Source organism: Podarcis pityusensis (genome assembly GCF_964106645.2).
Source record: "Podarcis pityusensis genome assembly, chromosome: 4".
NCBI lineage: Eukaryota > Metazoa > Chordata > Lepidosauria > Squamata > Lacertidae > Podarcis > Podarcis pityusensis.
In genome coordinates, this window is record NC_138027.1 from 84753058 (window position 1) to 84777169 (window position 24112).

The 24112-nt window shown below is 40.9% G+C and overlaps 1 protein-coding gene across 3 annotated transcripts in view; it reads right to left on the reverse strand.

The window, feature by feature from the left end:
- Window positions 1–24112, reverse strand: part of CLYBL (citramalyl-CoA lyase) — a 201332-nt gene that overhangs the window by 77129 nt on the left and 100091 nt on the right. For 2 of the 3 annotated variants that reach the window (XM_081003225.1, XM_081003223.1), the window contains exon 2: window positions 11834–12020. In XM_081003225.1, coding sequence (XP_080859351.1) covers window positions 11834–12020 — 187 coding nt within the window. Of the gene's footprint in view, window positions 1–11833; window positions 12024–24112 lie in introns of all 3 variants that reach the window. The other variant, XM_081003224.1, reaches the window with a different exon arrangement.

The window sequence follows — 24112 nt, forward strand, 5'->3', positions numbered from 1 at the left end:
TTGATAATTGGATGGTATGGTTTTGGCAGGAAGAGGCGTGCTTTATTAACCGTCCACACTAGAAACATAACTTTCCAACTATTAACAGTTTTTACTTGCCAAGAGAAAATTATCAGTTCTGATTAAAATATAGTTCCCTCTACCTACAATTAATGACTACACAGCCTTATATAAGCAAATGAGTATTCCTTCATATCTACACCTTAAAGCACAGCACGAAGGGCAAGTGCAGAGCAGCAAAGGGAAAAGCCAAATGAAAACTTCTTGAAAGTATCACTGGTGTGCATAGAAAGGATACCAAAACAAATAGGGAGGAATCTTATATAACTGAACCGTTTGTAAAGCTAACCAGACACATTTACACAGAAATCCATTGGTTTCCGTGCCACATTGCCTATCATATTGCTCTCTTGATAAAGAAACAACATTTTTAGAGTCAATTCTAAGAAAAGGCTTAGTTTCACACCCTTTGCCTTTGATGATTTCTTGTTAGATGACACCAAAGTTGCAAAGGCAGTGTCCATATTTGTTTTGATAGCTTCAAATAAAAGGCAGAAGCTTAAAGAAGTTGGTGTGGGGGAAGAGAAAGCATACGAAAACAGCGAAAAATTAAATATCATAAATGGCAAAATTATATATCTGGACGTGGAGAAATAAAGGTTTTGAGATACGTTTTAAACCCAACTGAGTGTACTCTGGCACATTCTATCTTCTGTGCTATTGTTTTATATTTTTGTCATGGTTTATGAGGTTGCTTTTGTGCTCGTGTTTCCAGAGATGACGTGACACAGGGATATGAATAACTGATTTCCGTAAAAACATCCTCCCACACTTACTTGGGAGTAAGTTCATTTGGATTCAGTAAGGCATACTTCTGAGTAAACATGCCTATGAGTGGGGTGCACAACAGATGTCTTGGCTGTTACTGATCATTCAGTTATGGCTTTTGTCATTGAAAAATGCAATTTTGCATTGTCTTGAGCATTAGAACTTAAGAAGACCATAGAAGAGTCCTGCAGGATCAAACTAAAGGCCAGTAGTGATTAAGTAGGGCCACTTAACTGACCTCCTGGTGTTGCTGCGGCTGCATCCCACTGACCACTACTTCCAAAGGCCTGTCTGTTCCAGCATTCAGTGGCCAACCTATACGAAACTCACAAGCACAACATGAGAGCAACAGCCCTTTCCTGTTGTGCCCCAGTGAGTGCTATTAAGAGGCAATGCTTATTTATAATCTTATGTTTATATATCCCCAGTTTTCTTCCATCATGAAATCCTCAGCAACTCGTTTGGTCACTTTTTGCAGCAGACCACCTCCCCAAGGCTCTTCTAAAGTCATGGCTGTGGCAAAAAGACTTTTTTCAAATACTGTATACCCTTTGCTGGTATCAATCAGAATTATACAGCTGTATTAGGTGGCAATGTATTATGAGTTGCAATTTAAAGCATTAACTAGTGTTAAAGCAATTTAAAGCATTAACTAGAGTTATTCAGCATATTCCTCACTTAGACAAATTACTGAACTTTAATTGGTTTTGGATTGTCCTCTTCAGAACTACTGATTACCATTACAGAAGTGATTGTTGCCTTCTGAAGTAACAGTTTTGGAATCCATTTTCTAACACTGCCAAAATAATAGTAATAATACTAATACTAATAATAATAATAATAATTCCTCGATCAATCCATTCTTGCCAAAATCTTTGCCACGTTCTCCCTGCCACATGCACAAAGGCTGAGATTACTGATTCCGAGCGTTGGAAAAATATCCCAAATTAAGAAATGAACCTGAGATTACAGAAGGCAGATTAAATGGGATTAAGATCTCAACTCCTATCTCTCTTTAAAATTCCTTTGCCAAGGAAGGGGATTCTGTGGGATAAATTACATGGCTTATTATGCTGAAATGTAAATCTTATTAAATACACTTCAGTACTGTGGCACAGGGCCTTAGAAATTTAACTGGCAAAGTGGTTAAGTGGGTGGAATGACTAAGATTAGCACAGACCCATTTTCCTCTTAATGAAGTGGAACCATATCCTCAGAAGGAAATAATCCCCTTCAAGAGAACATTTTCTTTTAATTTGCAAATCTTACTGATTTTATTATATATACAGTTTCAAACTAGAGAGGAGCTTAGAACCCAAGAATGTTCTTCCCATCAAATGCCTCCATTCATTACCTTCAGAACTGAATGTCCCACACAATAAGCAGCAAAAAGGAAGAAATAGAATTATAATATAAAGACAACTTGGGAGGCGGGAGACAGAAGGAAAAAGCAAAAGTGGCTATGTGAAAAGTAAGTAGGAATTATGCATAGGAGGTTACAAAACCCTCACCCAAATTTCTATAATTTGCACAAGTCTGCATCACCAGTGCTATAGTGTGATCCTTTTTGCTAACACACCTTGATTTACTAAAGCCTTTCTAGATAAGGCCCTCATGACTGGAATATCATTGAGCTTTTGGGTAATGGCAGAAGAAGAGCTACGTCTTTTATCTGTTTTTGTGCTGGGTTATTCTCTAGATATGCTATGTGTGCCTTTCACATTCTGTTTATCAGTTGCTCTTATCTCCACTAATGTTAACCCATACCCTGCAGCCTTACGGTGAAGAACATGATATGAATCCCAATAAAAATAAAGTAAAATAATACTAAGAGAAGATTGAATTTTCATGAGATTCATTTTTCATTTTGAAAATCTAAAAAGCAATATTATATTGATATTTTTTTTCCCCATTGCAAGAAGCCTGTCTTCCATTTTGTATGTTGTGCTTCTGAAGTGAAACTAGATTTCAGATTTGAAATCAATATATTGTCAGTGTCAGGTTTTTTTACCAACCTTTCCCATAGCTATTCAGGCTCTTATTTGGCTACTCATGAATATGGTATTTCTTGCTGTGTATCTGATGTTCAGTGCATGACTACTAAGTTTTCCAGGTAGCTTTTATTGGCTTGTTCCTCCTTGCCCTGACGCAAACATTTCCCTTCCCTCCCTCTAGCCTACTTTTGTCAGTTTAGTTTATTATATTAATATATTGCTTCAAACATCCAGAGGCGCCCCAAAGCGATTTTACAATATTCAATATTCAAATACAAAATACACACGAAATTCAATAAAATTGGGAATTGGAACAATCAGAATTAGAACTGTGGGTGTTGGTTGTAAATCTAAATTGAAGTAATTCTTCACTTTCCTTGCGTTATAATATTTTAAAGAATATTTATTTATTTCAATAGTTTATATACCACTTAATAACTACCCTATTTCTCTAAGTGGTGTACCATAAAGATACAGCTTACAACTTTTAAGTCAGTTAAAATAAGATATAAAAAAAGAACTCACTGGAAGGGAAAGTGAGGCAGAGAGAAGAAAACATCATCAACATCAGCAACAACTGATACCCAAGTGCCTAGCAATATTGGGTGCTTTAGAAACAATAATTTCTTGTTCCTGCTAGGTAGAAAAAGCAAGCTTGCTATGGTGGCGGCTTCTTGGCCAGGAGCAGAGGGCAATGGAATGCTGAAGGAAGCCCTCCAGAGCCTCGGTTGGTTATCAAAACCACTGACCACTACAGGCCCAAGGAAGCCTTTCTACATGCGGTGCCTCATTAAGAGGCTAATTTGTGAACCTGCCGAGAGAGATGTTCCCTATCTGTTTTCTAAGCTAATGTTTCTCCATTATTACTGGGAGGAATGAGTTATTTCCAAATGACAGCAAACCACTGACAGCCTGATAATGTCTTCTAGGGACCTCAAGGGAGCATTTAGTAGCCGTGTCCCTCAAGCTAAATCACAAGATCTTAATAAAGGTTTGGGCATGTTCCTAAAAGGCGGCAAGTTTTCCCTGTAGGGAGATCAGATGCTCTTAACATCTCATAATTTTATGCCCTAAATTATTACACCACAGTAACCTCAGGAAGTTACACATTAATTGCAAAATTAGCGTTCAAGTTTTGCATGTTAATTAGCAGTAGCAGTCTATTTTCTTTATAGTCGGTATGTTATGGCCTGCCTTATCACAGACTCAGTATGCACTGCTATTTTTTCCGGGTATTTCCAAGCTGTACATTTTTGCTATTTACCCGATTGTATGTCCTTTCCCCCACAACTTTTGGGGAAAATAACTAAAAATTCCATAACCATTTGTGGTTTTTTGTTCACATTAAAAAAAAACAACCCAACCTATTAAGCCATATAGACTCCCTAAATATTAAGCTAGCTGTCATTTTTATAATAATCTTGTTTCCAAGGATTTAAAAATCTCACTTGTTAGCCATAAAACAGATTTCTGCTAACAGCTATAAAATCTAATTTAAACCCTTCTGGCATTAGCTAAATAGCTGAAGCAAATTTCTATCTAGCTATGCTGAACATCTTGTTACTGCTGTAAATATATAAAATTCCCTTTGAAGTGATAAGGTTCAGTAGGATAAATGGGGTCTCCGGAGTCCAATCATTGTAACATCTCTGAGGCCTAACAAATGTTGTTTACATATTTCAAGGATTATGTTTCAAGTTTAAATAAACAGATTAAGCCATGTTTACATGCATTAATTTACCCTTTTATATTATAAAAATGTAAATTTAATTGAGCTGTATTTTCAGGATGTAACAAATGGTTTTACGTTTTCTTTCCCCTAGAGGAATGAACTGCATTAAGTCGGATGATCCAGTTAAAATAAAGGGCTTGCCAGATCCCATAATCAGCTCCTGATCACAGGATTCAGAACGATCGCATCCTGCCAGATTGTCTAGCACATGCCTGTTCCTCCCCAGCCCTGGAAACACAGCCTAGTCCCCCAGGGAGAACAATGGGATTTCTGAATAGTCAATAGGACTTGATAGGACTCAAATCCCCAGTCATGGCTGGGACATACCAGGTCCTACCATTAAGCACAATGATGCAGCTGCCTCAGGCAGCAGATATTTTGGGGAAGCAGCAGCAAAATGTTGGGGGATAGTGTTGTTCTCACCACATGGCCTGCCCTATATCCCCGTGAGTCAGACTACTGCTCTCAGTGGAAGACACTGACCCACCCATCATCAGATTCAGTTGCCAGTCTGGTCAGATTTTGTACCTGGAATGGGACGAGGTGCCATCTCGACTTTCATCTTGGGCATCAAAATGTCTTGAGTCAGCCTTGACTCTTAAAAGTAGGAGTAAGCTGCAGTAGCATTTCCTAACTTGGGAGGTGGCTGTCACTGCCATCGCCATAAAGACTGCTTCATTTGTATGTTCCTGGCAAGTTGTGACTGAGGCTCTGGGTGCATGCTGGCCCCTGGCCAATGCTTGGTGTCCATTTGAGCATGCGAAGGGGTCTGCAGCTAGCCCTCTACATTTGGAGCCCAAAGGGTGCGCCATGCTTGATTTTTTGCATCAATCTTGTTCATTAAATAGACCCTCCAGGGCTCCTAACGTGGCCCAGTGTCAGCACCCAACAGCCTAGGCAGGTTGCCAGGGCCCCAGCAGCTCAGTAGGCCCCATTGCTGTGCAAAGACCTTTCCTGGATGCATTCCCACTTTGCCTCCCTATTCTAACCAGAGAAATGTTTGCATTATGGAGTTATGAAATCCCCGAGCCAAGGAGTAACTATTCAACCTTTAGAAGACATCTGAAGGCAGCCCTGTATAGGGAAGTGTTTAAAAACATCTTTAATATTTTATTATGCTTTTATTGGAAGCCGCCCAGACTGGCTGGGGCAACCCAGTCAGATGGTTGGGGCATAAATAAAAATATATATAATTATTATGGAATAGGATGTCCCTATTTTCATTGGAGAAATGTTGGGTGTATGCATTTGATCCTCCAAATGGTCGTTCAGAATTATGCTTGGAAAATACTTGTAAGTATAAACAGTTTTTCTAGCTAAGGCACTGATGAGCACATAACAATACTATTTTTATGTGAGTAAGTGCTGCTTTCTCTGATCTGAAGCTCCCAGTCTCCCTTTACTGCATGGTGGCTTCCAAAAAATAATCGTCGTTAGAGGACTAGCTTGATCAAAGCAAAAAATAAATCAGAACTGTAGAGCACTTCTGTATATTAGAAAGTGCTACAGGAACCACAAATAATAATAGAAGTAGCGACAGTGACTCACACATACCGTCATTGGACCTTAGATTATGTGTTACAAAATAATTCAAACTGACTCAACAGTTCAAAGGAACTACACAGGTTAAAGCATAAAGGACCAGGGATTGCAAATCAGGAATCAGCAGCTCATTCTCAGCACCACAAGAAACTATGGCGGGTTGCTAGAGGATAGCGTCTCTACATTGCTGTTTTTCAGCAGATCCGCCATGAATGGCACAGAGGAATGCCAAAACCAGCTCTGGAAGCAGTGCCAAGTAACATTTGGAACCAATAGTGTTTCGCCTGTTCTTATAAGGCTGCTGACTTTGGCCTGGATCCTCAATCTCTGCAATGGATTCTCGAGTCCAGACAAAGCTGATCGGCAGCATACCCCTGCTTCTTTATTCGAGACTAATAGCCCGGTTAAAATAGCTGGTGGAGAATCCTTATTATTTCCTGCTTCCACACTGCAGATGGAAAGCTACAACCGAGAAAGGGAAGTTATAGAAGATCGCAATGTTAGTTCAGTTGTCAGAATCACTGGGAAACTTTGGACAAGCCACAGCCTCTAACTTCCAGAGCTCTGAAGACCAAGACCAACACTACATGACTACAGTATTCTTCCTGTTTGTGCCATAGCGGAAAGGCCAATGATATAACGCTAAGAAACAGCAGGCAGGCAGATCTGGGTTGGCTAGCACCCCTGCTGAACCCAACATGTCACTTCAAAGATCTATCTAGGGAACTAACAGAACACAATTTTTAAGGGATATCCTAAACTCAAGTATTACATCTAGTTCAAAGACAAGAGTTTTGTTGCGGCAGAAATCATTACAATTAACTGTTTTATTGATGGGTGTTTTGTGTTCCACTCTTTCTGAAGGTGGCAACACAAAAACAGTGTTAATATAAATTAGTATTAAAAGCAATGTAATACAGTGGGGATCTTGAGTAATTAATTACGTGACTGCATTATCACAAAGTATATCCTGCCTTCAAGAAGTCAAAAAATAGATCTTCATGCAGTCAAGCCTCCTTTTAGGTGCAAACACAGAAAACAGTAGGGTTCTGCTTATCCTTTCACAAAGGGTGAAAAGTACTTTTCAGATTCCATGGCTAGGCTGGCGACTTTGTTTGCAATAAACAGGAAGACAGTTGAGTAATTTCCCCAAATAGCATTTGGAGACAAAAGAAATGGTTGGCAGCCTTCATATATTTCTGAGATATAGCACTAACAGCAACACTGACAACAACAACTAGGACTGATGGAAGGCGTGCATGAGCTTTGCCATCCTCGTATGCAAAGAGTAAGGTGGGCTAAAAATAATAGTGCTTGTTTTAATGGTATCTAGAGATGCTTGATAAGTTCACCCCCTCCCCAAACCCTGCATAAAACACCCTCTTGGACCAATGTGCAGATTGGAACTTAGGTATCCAACAGCTTTTGTACTTCTGCTGCAAAGCAATTTTTGGCAGTTTTACCACATCAAACCATGTATTTTAAATATAAACTTTGAGAGGAAATGTATATCTCAATATAAATGGAGACTTCTCCTTCTTCTTTTTCTAAAGTAGCTTAATGCAGAATCAGAAAGCACTGGAACGATATGTGCAAAAAATGCAAAAGCCAGAAATAGACAGATTAATCTAACCCTAGTAGTAACAGTAGTAAGCATACAGTATATAAAGAATGAATGATGAAAATATGGTTATATTTAACTGTGGATGTTATTTTAAATCACGGAGATTAAAAAAATAAATCTGTTATTAATAGTAGTAACAAGGATGCAATTTAGACATTTTTAATTGTGCTGCTTTACATTACTTTTTATTTTAAAAAGTGTTTCCCTTCCCTTCAACCACTGGTCCATTTTCTGCACTTACTGACAGCAGCTCTCTAGATGTTCAGCTAGACATCTTTCCTAGGTCTATCTGGAAATGCCAGGAACTGAACGCAGGACCATTTGTATGAGAAGCACGTGTGCAAAGTTTTCAGGCATAATATATGACTGGTGGGTCCCATTTATTGTGTAGGGTCATGAGCTACCTAGTCTATGTTTCAAAGGAAAGGTCTAAGCATTGCTCTAACCCACGATAATATAAGAATGCCTTCCGTTTTATTTGTATAACCATACAAAATTTTCTGTAAATTTGTACCAAGCCTTTCCCCCCGCCACTGCATTCTCAAAATTATATCCATTGTGTCTCAGTGAAAGTCAATTTGGATATTTCTGAATCTCCAGGGAAGTGCCAACTAAAAAAAATATGTAACAGAAAGAAAGTTTTTTGTTTTTTAAAAATAATCAAGCCCCCCTCCCCCAATTTAACTCGTTTAAAAAATTGCTGATATTCTGACCTCCTCAGAAACTCCCCAAATTCTTTCAAGAGGAAGATGCTGAGTAAAACAATGGGAACAAAAATCCCACCAAACATTTATTGTCAGCATTACCAATCAGGAATGGTGCGCTTTCTAAGGCCATACAGGGATTAATAAGGTCATGAAAACACTTTACAACCTATGTGAAAACATATATTCAACAGAACTCTTCATGGATCAAAAAAAGCGTTGCTGTGTTTGCCGATATAGTTCACTTTGCTGAGACTTCGATTTCCCAAATCGGATTGAAGAAATTTCCCCAAGCTGCTTTTAATAATAGCAAGAGACCTGGGAAAGTCCTGCTCCCATTCCAATTTTCTATATCGTTCGGAGCGATGTTACCGCACCATGTGTCTGTGTAGGTTTAATCATTCTCTATCTTCTGCTCAGCTAGCTTTCTCCCCGTAGAAAGGTACAATTAGCTGCTGCACTAATTTATAATAAATAAAACAAAGATCTTGTTAAAAAAAGAAAACCCCTCCAGTTATCAGTGACTCTCGTTGTGAAGTGCTCGTTGAAATTCTCACTATGGGCCCAGAGAAATACCTGATGCATTGACAAATCCCAAGCATTTGGCTTTGTTATAAACAGATTATCATCACATAATACAGGGAAACGGTTGGCTTTAATTGAGGTAGCCAGAGATTTACAAAACCCACCGCAGCTTTTTCCTATTGATGCTGATAAAGCTCGGAATGAGCTTGCCTGCATTTTCTCTTACATATATCACAACTGACCCAGTTTATGATTTTATCTCATGCCTGCTATACGCATTCCCCTTCATGAGCCAGGGATAAGAAACGAGACATTGGAGGGCTCCACGTTAAGATAGCGGGTGGTGCAAGGCAGAGATGGGGAGCCTTTGGACCTCCAGATGCTGCTGCATTCTAACTCCAATCAGCTTATCCAACAAGGCCAATGGTCTGGGATAATAGGAGCTGCAGTCTTTGGAGGGCATCAGGTTCTCCATCCTTGGTGTGGCTCTACTTACAGCTCCCGACTGGCTCTAGTAGGGCAGGGGTAGTCAACATGGTCCCTTGCAGATGTTGCTGGACTACAATTCCCATCATCCAGGACTATTGGCCCTGCTGGGGCTGATGGAAGTGGTTGTTCATCAACATCTAGAAGGCACCATATTGGCTTCCCCAGCGCTAGTAGTTTACCTGATTGTCAGTAACATGCACTGGAAGAACAGAGCCAGTTTTTCATTTCTGGAACAGAGGGTAATAGTCAGCTAGATTTTACTCAGAGTAGGGCTTTTGAAACGAATGGTCCTAACTTCCTCATGTGTATTAATTTCAATGGGACTACTATGAATAAAACCTACAAACAAGTAGAGGCTTTAAATCAGGGTTTCCCAAACTTGGGTCTTGTTTGGGACTGTTTTGGGACTACAATTCCCATCATCCTTGACCAGCGGTCCTGCCACCTAGAGTTGATGGGAGTTTATTGAGATTTGGTACTCATTTATTTGCCTTTGACAAAATGTTCTTGCATTTTTTATTTGGGAGCCAAGGGGGAGGAGGGATATTACTTTGGTTTTTGCAATGATTGTTATTTATTGTCTTGTAATAAAATAATAATAATAATAATAATAATAATAATAATAATAATAATAACAACAACAACAACTTGCAAGAGAAAGACAGCAAAGCACACTTAGCTGAATGCCACCCATTATCTGGAAGTAGCAAGCAAGCCCCAAGTGTCAGCAAAATTCTGCTGGTTGGTTGGGTTTCCTAACAGGTTGACAGGTGTGGTTCTAAAAAACTTGTCCTTGCTTAGTGGGCTGCCATCTGTCCTTCCCTATACAGTGGAACCTCGGGTTAAGAACTTAATTCGTTCTGGAGGTCTGTTCTTAACCTGAAACTGTTCTTAACCTGAGGTACCACTTTAGCTAATGGGGGCTCCCGCTGCCGCCGCACAATTTCTGTTCTCATCCTGAAGCAAAGTTCTTAACCCGAGGTACTATTTCTGGGTTAGCGGAGTCTGTAACCTGAAGCGTCTGTAACCCAAGGTACCACTGTAGCCCACACACCTGATTGCACATATTATTATTAATTAAATTTGTATACAGCCCTTCATCTGAAGATCACAGTGTGGGTCAAACATAAAAATTCACAAGGAGGACACAAAATACATCATAAAACAGAAACAAACCAATAAGCCCCCTCCCACAAACAAATTTTAAAGGTCATAGAATGTTTATCAACCAAAGGCCTGGTCATAGAGAAATGTTTTCGCCTGGCGCCTAAAGATATGTAATGAAAACACCAGGCGGGCCTCCCTGGGGAGAGTGTTCCACAAATGGCGAGTCACCTCAGAAAAGGCCTGTTCTGATGTTGTCACCCTCTGGAGGCACACAAAGAAGGGCCTCAGATGGTAAGTGCAGGGTCTGGGTCAGTTCCTATGGGGAGATACACTCCCAGAGATAATAACTATTTAAAAGGTAATTTGCTTTATTAAATGTGATAACTCTGTACTTGGAGCTTGCTGGGCTCATCCGTGTCAGGACCATAATGCCACAGTGCCGAGTTCTTACTCCCTAGGCCCAATGAGAAGCAACCAGCAATTCATTTAGCACCAAAGTAAGGACTTGGGCAGAAATATTGCCGTGTTGACCTTATCTAGGAGCTGTAAAGAATCCTTTCTGCTGCTTTAAAGGATTGAAGTGTTAACAATAGAAGACGATATTGCCCTAGAAAGCATTCTAATAAGAGCAACAGTTTGATCCCTAAAGGAACGAACAATGAAGCCTCTATTCAATCCACTCTGGAAGAAGAAAGAAAGGATGACATACGGAAATGGACACACTCTGCAACAGGAGAAAAGACTATTTTCACTTGGGAAAAGAGAGAGTTGGGAGAGAAATGAGCATACTAAAAAGCCACTGCTCCACATATCTCAGTTTATATTCCTGCAGCAAAAGAAACCACCGATTCAAAATTAGCGTCTTAGCAGTATGATGGCTATTTAAAAACGACGACAACAATTTGCTGCTATCCCAGTTGGTGCATGTGTCTTAGACAAACCCCAGGCTTGACTTTGCTGTCACACTTCATGTGGGCATTCTCTGATAGTCTGAACCAGGGTCAAGATCACAAAAAAAACACAAGAGAGGGGGTCATAATGAGCCTTTGCCTGCATTTAAGCATTTCTGAAGATCAGCAGCGATATGAGCACATGCCAATGTGCAACTGAATTGCGAGATCTGCATTGATATGCTCCCATACAACAGCCTTCCAAGTACTGCTTGCAATTGGAAACAGGGCTGACAGCACCAGGACATAAATTTGTGTGAAATGGCTTGATTTCTATGCACAGCTATATTGCGTGATAGAATAATCCCATGTAACATGATGGAGAATGTATTGCTTACCTTCCTATTTATAGCAACACCATCTTCACAATCCAGCACAGCACAATCCACATCGACAGATGAGATTTTCCGTATCTTCCTCTCATCGTCAGCTGGCACGTAGAGAACAGCCCTTCGGGGTATGTAGCTACGAGACAGTGTCAGGCGATAACCAAGCTTAGGAGCAGGAAAAGGTAGAAAAGGACTCCTCCTGTAAAAAAAAGATGAGAGTTCTATTAATCTCAGGCTGTACTTCTTAAACGCTTTCAAGAAGTTCCACTGCCACTTTAATTACTGAGAAGAACAGCTTACTTTGTTAACATCTGCATGCCGCCTTAACTCCAAGGGTAAGTAAAGGTAAAGGGTCCAGTCGTGACCGACTCTGGGGTTGCGGCGCTCATCTCGCTTTATTGGCCGAGGGACCCGGCGTACAGCTTCCGGGTCATGTGGCCAGCAGGACTAAGCCGCTTTTGGCGAACCAGAGCAGTGCACGGAAACGCCGTTTACCTTCCTGCCAGAGCAGTACCTATTTATCTACTTGCACTGGTGTGCTTTCGAACTGCTAGGTGGGCAGGAGCTGGGACCGAACAACGGGAGCTTACCCTGTTGCGGGGATTTGAACTGCCGACCTTCTGATCGGCAAGCCCTAGGCTCTATGGTTTAACCCACAGCGCCACCTGTGTCCCTAACTCCAAGGGTAAGGATAGCCAAAAGGTAAATCCCAGGTGGTGTGATGTAGATCAGCAAACATTTCTGACACCCAGTTGATTAACCATGGGAACAAAAAAATACACACACTTTATATCACTTTGTTGAAATCAAGAAAGCGGGGTTGGAGGTGGGGATGACAATGAATAATTTGTGTGTGTGGAAGGACACTCAGTTCAGTGCTGGTAATCAAAAAAAGTCCTGGATTCAGAATCGTATCACGCTAAGCATATGTCTCATACAGCACTTCTTCAAACAGCACATAGTTAAGTTATGGAAGTCACCTACAGAGAATGCAGTGATGACCACCAACTTTGATGGCTAGTGTAAGAAAAAATGGCGTAGCTCTCATGAAGTTGATGTCACTGTGTCACGGAAGGCCCATAGCTCAGCGGCAGAGGGCCTGCCTTGCATACACAAGGTCCCTGGTTCAACTCTTGACACCTCCAGTCAAGGCCAGTGCTGAAGAACTGCTGCTAGCTCAGTGTGGACAACACTGAGCTGGCAGGACCAATGCTCTGACTCAGTATAAGGCATTGTTCTTTGAGTTCAAGCCTTTGACTAATTGAGACTGCACACACATTTCCTGCAAGTGAGCACCACTGAATTATGATGGAGCTGACTTCCAGTAGACATGCATAGGATTGACCTGTAAATGTGACAGCTAACACTGGCCAAGGACATGTGATGCCACTGCTGCCCATCTGCCCATTTACAAAGCCCAGAGCAATATGGGTCCAGGATATCTCAAGGACCGCCTGAACTCTTATCATTCAGCTCAATCACTGAGATCCTCTGCAGGAGCACCTTTGGACGTTGCCTGAGTTGGTGAGGTTTGTTTGACAACAATGGGGAATGAGCCTTTAATGTCATCAGCCCAGTCCTGTGGAACACCCTGCCAATAGAAATTCAGCAGGCATCTGCTGAAAACCTTTCTGCCATGTCTCTGCAGGCAATTAAAAATACATCCCCAGCAATGGTCAACTGATGCTTGCTTTTAATTATTTTTACTTTTAACTTGGTCTTAACTGATTATGATTTTATTGTTTGGTTTTATCTTTATATTGTTGTAAACTGCTAGATTTTTTTTATGACACAGCAGTATATAAACATTTTTGCAAACAAACAAATAAATGCCAACCATGACCTAGAGTCACCATCTCAGGAATTTGAAATCTTCTGATCTCCCCCACTGAAGACAGAAAGCATTACAGGGCCACAGATGTGATCATTGGACAAATTAAGGGGAATAGTTTTGTTTTACCTATATCCCCACCCAAGTCTCTTCTCCTGAAGTTTCTCAGGATGATGTGTTTATACCCAGTCCCTAGGACACCGACTTGTTCTCCCCTCGACTCTCCATCTCTATAACCAGGACTTTGCTGCTTTGGCAACTTCAAAATTCTGCCCTTCAGTACCTCAGATTTTTTGCTTAGAAGAGCTGGGTTCTGCAACCTGTGGGAAGTGCTCAAATCAAGCACCTACTTGCTGGTTTTGAGTAACGCATTTTCATTCTGTAGTTAAGTCATAGCCAAGGGAAGATGGTGCATCTTGTTCCAGGTTCCCTCTGACTGCCCCTGCCACTTTCAGAGATTCCCCAGGCATTGGCAATGACATGAAATTATAAAATGCCCCCATTTACGTAACTCTCTCGTATGAAAAAGAAGAAGAACATTTAAATGGTTTGTAACAAACACCAACAAGTCTTGGGCACACACGCAAGTGAGCCAACTAGAGAATCAGACTATTCAGGGCAGCAGAAAAGGCTGATTTTTGCAGACTAATAACCCCAGTTATTGGCCTAACATTTTAATCGTTTTGTTCCAATGGCTTGTTTCTCACAGAATTAGCAACAATGAATGGCTAAAATACCTCAGATCATATATGTCTAATTGCAGTCAAGAGCAGCTCTTGTCTGCATGTACATTTCAATTTACCTCTGGGGATAATGTTTGTTAATTGTATTTCTTTTATATGCTGGTGGTGGAGGGGGGAGAAAGCTGCTTACTCAAAAAGGGGCTAAGTGTTCCCTTCTATCCCTTTGTTCGCACAAGAAGCTAAAGTCACTTCAAGAGGCACTTAATCCCATCATCCATGGTTACAATTGCCTTACAGCGTCAGTCAAAAAGAATCCGAAGTAAATGCAGCTATATTATGTAATTAAAAGAAATTCAGGTAGTTATTGCCAGGGGCACTTTCCAGGTCCAAATACCTAAAATGGCACTGCAGGGATCCTAAATACTGTAGTGTTTTAAATCTGGTCAACCACAATATCGCACAGATCAAGAGGAGGAATATGCAGAAAAGGAAAACGCCTCTCTCCTAGTGTGCATTGTGAAGCAAGAGGAAAGAGGAGGGACTTTCTGACCTTTGAAGTGGCAAGAACCTACAGAAGCCCATCTGAAACGGGGAAATAAAAATATCAAGAGGAAGAGAAACAAACAGACTTATTACAGAAGGCCCCAGTTCCAATTGTAATTGTTAAAAACGATGTAATATATAAAAAATTGAATCATCTTTAATGCTTTTGTTCAGCTTATCCAATGTTCAAAACACATATTTCCTTCATTATTGCAGAGGAGCCTGGCATAGCATTTGATAGCTGCCTATAAAGCGCTGATCTGAAAGAGATTTACTAGAAAGTTTAGCGTCACGAGTCTAAAGTTAATTTCAAGGAATTGGTGGCCAATTAAGGAAGCAACATGTTTGATATCCAGATGTTTCACAGCAGTTGATCTAGCAACTCCAAATGGTGTGGATTTAGCAACATTCTCTAATTAAGTTGATACAGAAACCAAAACCATGCCAACCAACATATCAAACACACACCTTATATATATGGTTTTCCTGCTTTCCCCCCTTATAACAAACAACTGCTTGGAAGTTTTGTTTTTTCAAAGCAATGTCACAGCCTCCTTTTCCATCTAAAAATGCCAATCAGATCATTTCAGTGGAAGATTAGATGCTGCGTTCTGAGGGTTTGGGGAACTTGAGCTTTTAAAAACACAACCTTAGAAACACCATTCAGTTCATAATATGGCCTCCATAATGAGCCTCATATTCTGCTGCAAATAAGAGACTGACTCTGCTAAAACAGATGGGCACAAACAGGTTCAAGCCGACTGTAAGTGAAATCAGCACTAAGGACAGTGTCTCCAGTTGAAACTGCCTACAATGATTAAAATAGCTATTACAAAAGCCCGAGAAAGTACACAGTCCAGTGCAAGCAACAGAAAAACACGGGGGGAAGGGGTTAGTAATGCTGTTTTTAAAAAATAACCCCAGCAATGACAAACCCTGGATCTCAAAAGAACAGATTGGGATCGGTGACACCACAGAGCAGTTGCCTGCTGGAAAACCAAACCGGTAGCAAGAGAGAAAAAGGGAGGCTTCCAAGTGACCCTCTGCAAATAAACTGCTAAAATAGGTAGGTTTATTCTTACTGGAGATATAAGAATATAAACGGTGCATGAAACATTACTGGTTACCTTGCTGTTGTTTTAAAGGATGCACAACAAGGCAGCAGAGAACCCGAGCTGAAACAATAACACCAATCAAATGTTTTAATCTAAAGTCTTTGTTTATTTTTTGTGGCACTTTAACAACATCCTCCATACATTTACTTGGATGCTAAGTTTCCTGATTTCAAATGGAACCTAAGTCTGCTTATAACTGTAGGCTTCAATTATTTTCTCCCGCTTGATGTCACAATATAATTAATTTAAAAATGATGTATATAGAAAAAAGGGTTTCCTTTCAAGGAATGATAGGACTAACTACAAACCGAAAGAGAACTGACAAAGACCTAGAATAATTGATCTCAACCATAAAATGATGAAGTACTACCATAGGTTAAATAGTTAACCAAGACCACTCCCCTCCCACTAGGTCTAACCCCTATGACCTTTCCTTTAACTCATCAAGTAAATAATCTCCATGATACTGACATTGCGGTTTGCAAATATCAAGGGCTCTTCCAAACATCTTTTCATTTAAAGCAGAGAAGGACACAATTTGGAAGCAGTGCAATTTAATTAAAGTTGCTTTTATTGAATTGTTTTCAAAGAAAGCTAAGCACTCTCACACAGGAGACCGAGGCAAGTAATTTGTTGAGAAATTAAAAAAAGGAAAGCTGTAAGACTTGGGAGTAAGAGTCCTGGGTTTCAATGGAATTTAAGTAAGGCAGTTCTCTTTAGCCCTCTAGGAAAGTAAGTTGAGATCAATTACTTCCAGGTACAAATTCTTTGATATAGATTGATATGATTCTTATAACTCTGGAGTCACCAACCTTTCTGGACCAGGGACACATTTCAATTTTTGGGAGAGTGTTGGGGGTGCCAGTCACAAAATGGCTGCCATGGGGGAGGATGGCATAACTCAAAATTAGAGAGAGAATTACACTGACAACCTTATGCTTATCACAGGAAGTAAGCAATGTCCTGACTGTGGACATCAAACAATAGTGATTGTACACACACACTGATGGTGTTGCCGCCTAACAACAAGGGGGAGCGTTTCTCAGTACCATGGAAAATGGCATATCACACTCTTAATTTCACAGAAATTGCTTAGAAGGTACCTGCACATTTTGCCCCACAAATTTATTTTTAAGAGAACTGTTTTTTCTTTAAAAAACAAACAAACTCAAAACTGGGGAACCTCCCTGGGGCATCAATTAAATCTTTCATGGGCACCACGGTGCCCACAAATGTCAGGTTGGCAACCCCTGATATAACCCAACAAAAATACCATTTAGGCGCCCATCCTATACCCACTTACTTAGGAGAAAGTCCTATTTAATTCAACTGGACTTACTTGACTAGATATACATAGACATTGTTAGCTGATAAGTGCCACAATCTCTCTCACCCATTTTTAACAATTTCACCATTTCATTAGCTTCTATCTGATTAAACTAGAAGAAATGAAGAAAACATGCATTTGTATGACCATGCTATTTTCAAATAAAATACCTAATAATGGACATGAATCTGATATTAACTGAGGATCCAGAATATATGGTACTGTTGTTTCGATTCTGTCAAAAGCTGCAATTCTGTTTCTATTCTACATAGCCCAGTCTATTCAAATGCCGTGCAGTCCTTGCTCGCATCAGTTTAATTTTTGCCAAGTAAGTTATATCTAATATGAATGGACATGGCTGATTTCGTGACACAGAGCTATCCACCAAAATGTTATAAACTTGACATAAAAAATAAGTTAACTGACAGAAAGGTTAGTGAACATGCTGATGATGTTAAACTATGGCTTCCACTGCATATGTAGAGTACACAATAATACAAGTCACCGACAGGCTGATAGTCATAAACAAAAGTCATTCTGTATTTTCATTCACCACCTGCATTTTGAAGTAATTTGCATTGGTTAAATCCATGTAGGTTAGATCTATCAATGACTACAAGCCCGGTTGGCTAAGTGCAACCTCTTTATTCCAATTTAACATGCCTCTGATAACCAGGTGGTTGGAATAAGTTTGAGATGGCTATCATCTCTGTAGCCTGATTGTGGATTTCCAAGGGCATCTGGCTGGAAAACTATGGAAAACTATGGGAAAAGCAGCTGGAAGCTATTGGAATATTGAGCTAAACTGGCCCTGGTGTGATACAAGCAAAGCATGTTCTGATAACTGTAATAGCAATGCATTACTTCACAACTGAATAAATGGAAAATATATTTTTGAGGGGGGAAATGTATTGAAATGACTTAAATTCATTTAACAACCCACCCCCCATATCCAAGAACTGAAACAAGTATGAAGCAGTATCCTCACATATTTAATAAAATATTATTTTATCTATCGCACAACGACTCTCAAGTACAATATAACAATGGCTTATCAAATCCCCGAGGCTGCTAAATTCTCAATTAGCAATTCTCAATCAAAAGGATCCTTCCCCTTTCTTTCTATCTATCCCAAGAGTCAGTCTCTCATTGTAATTAATTTTTCAGGGCTTTTAATTATAGAAATGGAAAATCATACTCAAGTTGTATTAACTGGAAAAGAATGATACGATATCCCATGAGTTTACTACATACTTCGCAATTCACTCTTTACAGAAACCTTTTAATAATAATTACAGGCATAATAAGCAAGATAAATACCATATTAGGCTCCATAACTGAGCCCCAATAGCATGTTATGAAGATGGATATTCTGGATCATTTTATAAGGATACTGAGGTAGTACCTGCTCTGAAATAACTGCACCACACGTAATACCAAGGTGACAAAACAGTGCAGAATTAAGAATGCATAGTTCCAGTTACTTGTTTGAAAAAAGAACCTAGTCTCAAGAGTGCACAGCAAAGTCCTGAAAACACAATCCTGGCTCAAACAGCATAATGCTCATCTCAGTAATTCTGACAACAACCCTGTAAGGTAGGTTAGTAGTATTACAGTAACTTACGAGGGGGTTACGTTCTGGGCATTGTACCTAATGCCAAAATCGTGTATGGTCAAAGAGACATTGGGTTCAATGGTAGGTGAGCTTGCCAAAGTTTCTCCCCCGATGCCCGCCCCCTTCCCAGCCCCTTTTAATTAAAACTTCTTTTTTTGGCCAAATGTGTAAAGCTGAATGTGCACAAGTAAAATGCATGTAAATTGTGGGCTTATTGTATTCCCATTTAGCAGCTCAAAGCTGAGGGTGACAGAGTAATGACTTGCAAGTTGTACGTTGATAGCTGATTAAATGAAGGGAGCAACCCCATACACAAGAAGCTGACATAAAGGTAAAGGTAAAGGGACCCCTGACCGTTATGTCCAGTCGTGGCCGACTCTGGGGTTGCGGCGCTCATCTCGCTTTATTGGCCGAGGGAGCCGGCGTACAGCTTCCGGATCATGTGGCCGGCATGGCCACTTCTGGCGAACCAGAGCAGCACACGGAAATGCCGTTTACCTTCCTGCCGGAGTGGTGCCTATTTATCTACTTGCACTTTAACGCGCTTTCGAACTGCTAGGTTGGCAGGAGCAGGGACCGAACAACGGGAGCTCACCCCGTCACGGGGATTCGAACCGCCGACCTTCTGATTGGCAAGCCCAAGAGGCTCTGTGGTTTAACCCACAGTGCCACCCGCGCCCCACCAGCATAAAGTAACACCAGATCCAAAGTCCATTTAGTATTGCTGGCTGAATTGGTCTGAGCCTGGCAGAAGAAAAGCAAGACTTTAAAATAGGGTTTTAAGTTACACCAGCCTTTTTTCCCCTCTGGCTTAACTTACTCCTGGTTGCCAAGTCACAAGACTGCGCTGAATAGGCTTAGGATTCAGCCTAAGTCCCTCTGGTCCCACCACAACCCTTTTGGGGGGTTTACAGCCTCTTAAGATCCATCAGATTCTGCTCTCTCAAGTGGGTACTGGCTGCACCTGGATGGGGGAGATATGGGAGCGTTATCTCCAGATAAGCTGAGGATGAGGGAATTAAACCAGTGTGGCCTGGGCTGGACCAGGAATCTCCACGTTCAGCCAGAGGGCTGTTGAATCCTAGCCTTGCTCGTTAATTTTATTCCATAAAATAAACTTGGCCCAGTGGCAGATTGGCAACTAGTGCCAACTTCTGAGCACAGGTATTATATGCTTACAAGACCTCATTCCTGTCAGCAATCGTGCCGCAGCATTCTGCACTAACTGCAGCTTCTGGATGAAGCGCAAGGGAAGCAGTAATCCACATTGCAGTAATCCACCCTTGATGTAATCAATGCATGAACTACTTTGGCCAGGCTCTCCTGGTCCAAGAATGACTGCAGCTGTCGAACCTCGATTCCCCATAAACCCAGAAGCTCTTGGTACAGGATTGCTCCCTAAGGCCCTCCAAGTCGATGATTTAGTTCCTTTGATAGTCAATCAGTAGCAAAGCTAGAACTGAATCCATCAGACTTATAACTGTTTTCAACCCTTTTAAACTATAATTGTTCCAGGGAATTACAACCAAAACCAAGACACAAAGTAAGCACAAACGCAGATGGTGGCCAAGGATCAATATAATCTACAATAATAAAAGTAGACACGGCTTGATTCAAACAAGTAAATTAGCAATTAGCAAATTTTAAAAAACCACCCCCCTTCAGTCCCAAGGGTCATTTGCAATAAAAAGAATAAACAAACACTTGTGTGTGTAAGGTGTTATTTTTTAAAAAACGAAAACTAAACAGCTCTAAAGGCCAACTTGCTCACCACAGCTATTTTTGTGTGTCAACTTACAAAGTACATATGCCCGTATTATGCACACAGCGGGAGTCTCTTATCTGTCTTTCACAGGTGCCATTAACTTACGTGGCTATGATTGCTACTATCCACATCCATTTGGGTAACAGTGGAACACAATAAAAACCAATTGAAACTTGCTCTAAATGTTAAGAACCAAAAGTTGTTCTGTTCCCAGCAGGTCCTAGTTTCCTGGATCTTCTCTCCTCTTTTTTTTTTAAAAAAAACAGAAACCTATAGGCAGAATTCCATCATCAGCACCTTCCAACACTGAATCTGTCTAGTCCCCTTTCCTTTTTTCTTCCTTAAAATCAGATCTACAAAGCCAACCTCCTCTTCTTCTAGATCGTTCTCAGTGACAGAGAGTGAAGGAGATGGAGACAAGCCCATTGCACCGAAGACATGCCTAATTTGCCCATGAAAAGTGTTAAAAGGTAATCCAGCCTCTCTAGGGAGTAAAAGCATTTTAGGCACTCACTGTCATTAATTTAAAGTGCAAAGGATGGGGCCCAGTAACAACCGAGGACACAAAAGACCCCAGGATAAGAAACTGGCTGAAGAAGAACACAATGTGATTTTTGTTTCTGGCTACACACCCACAATGCTGGCTGCCAAACTTCTTTCACATTGTGGGTTGGAACGTAAATCCGATGATTTCAACAGGACTGACTACTGAGGATCTAGGATTCAAAGAATGAAGCCACTAGTTCAGATCACCCAAGGGTGCTTTCGAGCTCAGGGCTATCAAACTGCAGCCCACACTGCAAAAGCAGTTCCTGGGACGGCTTAGAGGACTGCAGTTCAAAGAGGGGAAAGGACAAAAGGCTTGTCAAAAGTCTTGGCTGTGCTTGAAGCTGAGCACCATAGAGAGCTTCCTTGCACCAGATCAGACTATTTGTTACCCCAGCTCAGCATCGTCCACTATGGTCTCAGACGGGGGTCTTTTATCTCACGTGCTATCTGACCCTTTCAACTGGAGATGACAGGGACCTTCTACAAGCAAAGCATCTGCACTGAGCAATGAGCCCACCTAAATACGATGGTCAGCACTTTGGGTTCTGCCCATAGTATTTAAGCTTGTCGGAATGAATAGCAAGCCTTTACTTTCATGGAGGAAAGGCAAAAGGTGAAAACAGGGACATCATTGTGTTAGGGGGCTTAGGCTGCTCCATGCCTCTGATATTATTATAATAATAATAAATTTTTTTAAAAAAATTATACCCAGCCCATCTGGCTGAGTTTCCCCAGCCACTCTGGGCGGCTTCCAATCGAGTGTTAAAAACAATACAGCATTAAATATTAAAAACTTCCCTAAAAGGGGGCTGCCTTCAGATGTCTTTTAAAGATAAGATAGCTACTTATTTCCTTCACATCCTTGCCACACTTCCTCCTGCATGTGTTGCCTTTATCCTGGGTTCTTCATGATGCCAGCCTGTGACGCAATGTTGGGAGCAACTGGGATAGGTAGATAGGTAAGATGTACTGGAATTATACTGCTGTACTCAGATGGCTTCTCCATGTAGCAAAGGGGCAAAACACTAGGTTTGGTTTTGCTCGGAAGGAGCTCACTAGAGGCATGCCCAGTTTCAAGTATTTCCTCACCATTTGCAAGACTTAAGGAAGGTCATCTAACAATTCTTATAGAAATACATCCAATGGATGTGGCCACTGGAATATCCCAGGCTATTAACACTAATGACTCAAGGTTACCAGTGTCCTATTCACAGGAATCTGATAGAAACAACACTGCATTGTTACATGTTATTTTCTTTAACATGAAGCAACCTGACCACACCACTTCCTCTCCTTCGCCACCTTGACCCAGAGGCACAAGCTGACAGGTGTGTCCACTGGAGGGTGTCCATTAACAATGAGGTATAAAGAACAGAAAGATGAGAGCCAGGACAAGGATTAAACTCTTTCAGTAATCCACCAAGGAGACAAATGAGTCATATGATCCTAAAAAGGGCTGGTTGTGAGATGTAGAGAGAAGGCTGAGGAATCTCAAAATGGCCTCCTTCAGGTGCAAACTTCTTCATGTGCAAATGGCTTTAGATACCTATTAGGTCCATAAATTACCATATAGCATATATTCAACACAAAAAACAGTAACAATTTGTTGTTGACTAAGGACAGTTGGACATATAAAGGGCCCCATTACCTTCAGTAGCTTAGGGCCTCATCAAACCTAAATTCGGCCCTGGTTAATGGTCTGATTCAGCATAAGGTGACTGAAAATATCTACTTCTTCATGGCTTGTTCAAGTTGGTCCAGTTATTGAAGCCAATGCATTCTTATTACCTTGGATGCAATCCACAACAGTTGCTACCTGAAAATGTGCAAGGCAACCTACAGAAAAGGTCCCAAGCAGCTCTGTTTGTGAAATTTCTCACAACGTGCTATCAATTCTTTGGAATAACCCAATCTGGAAGGACCTGTCTCTTAGGGTCCATACCTTTTTGTCCTTTGCCTGTCCCTTAGCAGATGGGGTAAAGTATCTAGACCAAAGTTAATCCACTGCAGACTTTTTCACAGTATCATTGCAGATGACGGCTGGAAGCAATAGTTTATGTGGCTTCACAATGTTTGCTGTGTTGCTCTATGGCAGAAACCTGAATAATTATGCAGATTCTGGTCATGTGTCTCTAAAAGGTTTACCAATTCTGACTTGTTGCCTGCACATATATCATAGTTGCTGGAGAGCACAGGAGGAAAAAGATGATTCTCGTGTTTGAATAACTGCTCAATATTAATATCATACCACAGATTCACCAGGAAAAGCCTTGAAAAAGAGTCTTCAGGTAGTTTTCTTATTACTTCTTCTCGTCTGGTGCACTGAAAGAAGACATTTTCCTGGGTATGAGCTCCTGTTAGCAAGTTGTTCCTCAACAAAGGGGCTGTACAGATTTTTTTAAAATGTTATTTTATTTTACCAACTCTCTCTGTGGAAGCTGTCCTCTCAAGAATTTCTTTGTCTGCAATGACCCAGATGCCAATAACATCAAGGTCTTGACCAGTTTCCATGAACGGATTGCCAAGCTCTGTGAAGCAATCCCTCACATATTTTCCCCCTTGCTGATTTAAGGACACTACAACTTCTCAGTTAGTTCATGTTTTTCTAGACTACCAGAAAAAAGGCACACACAGAGGAATAATAATAAAATGGCATGAAGGGGTGGGAGAGCAGGGGGGGGAAGGCCAGCAGCCCTCGTGAGAGTCTTTGGGTGTAGGACAGGTTGCTAGAGACAGCGATCGGAGGAGGCAAGAAAGACTTGTGGAGGGGTTTGGAAAGACAATGGAGGGGTTTGCAGTGCAGAGGAGGTGGTTCGCAGAGCTTCAGACTGCAGAATGGCCTCAGAATGCAAGACATAAT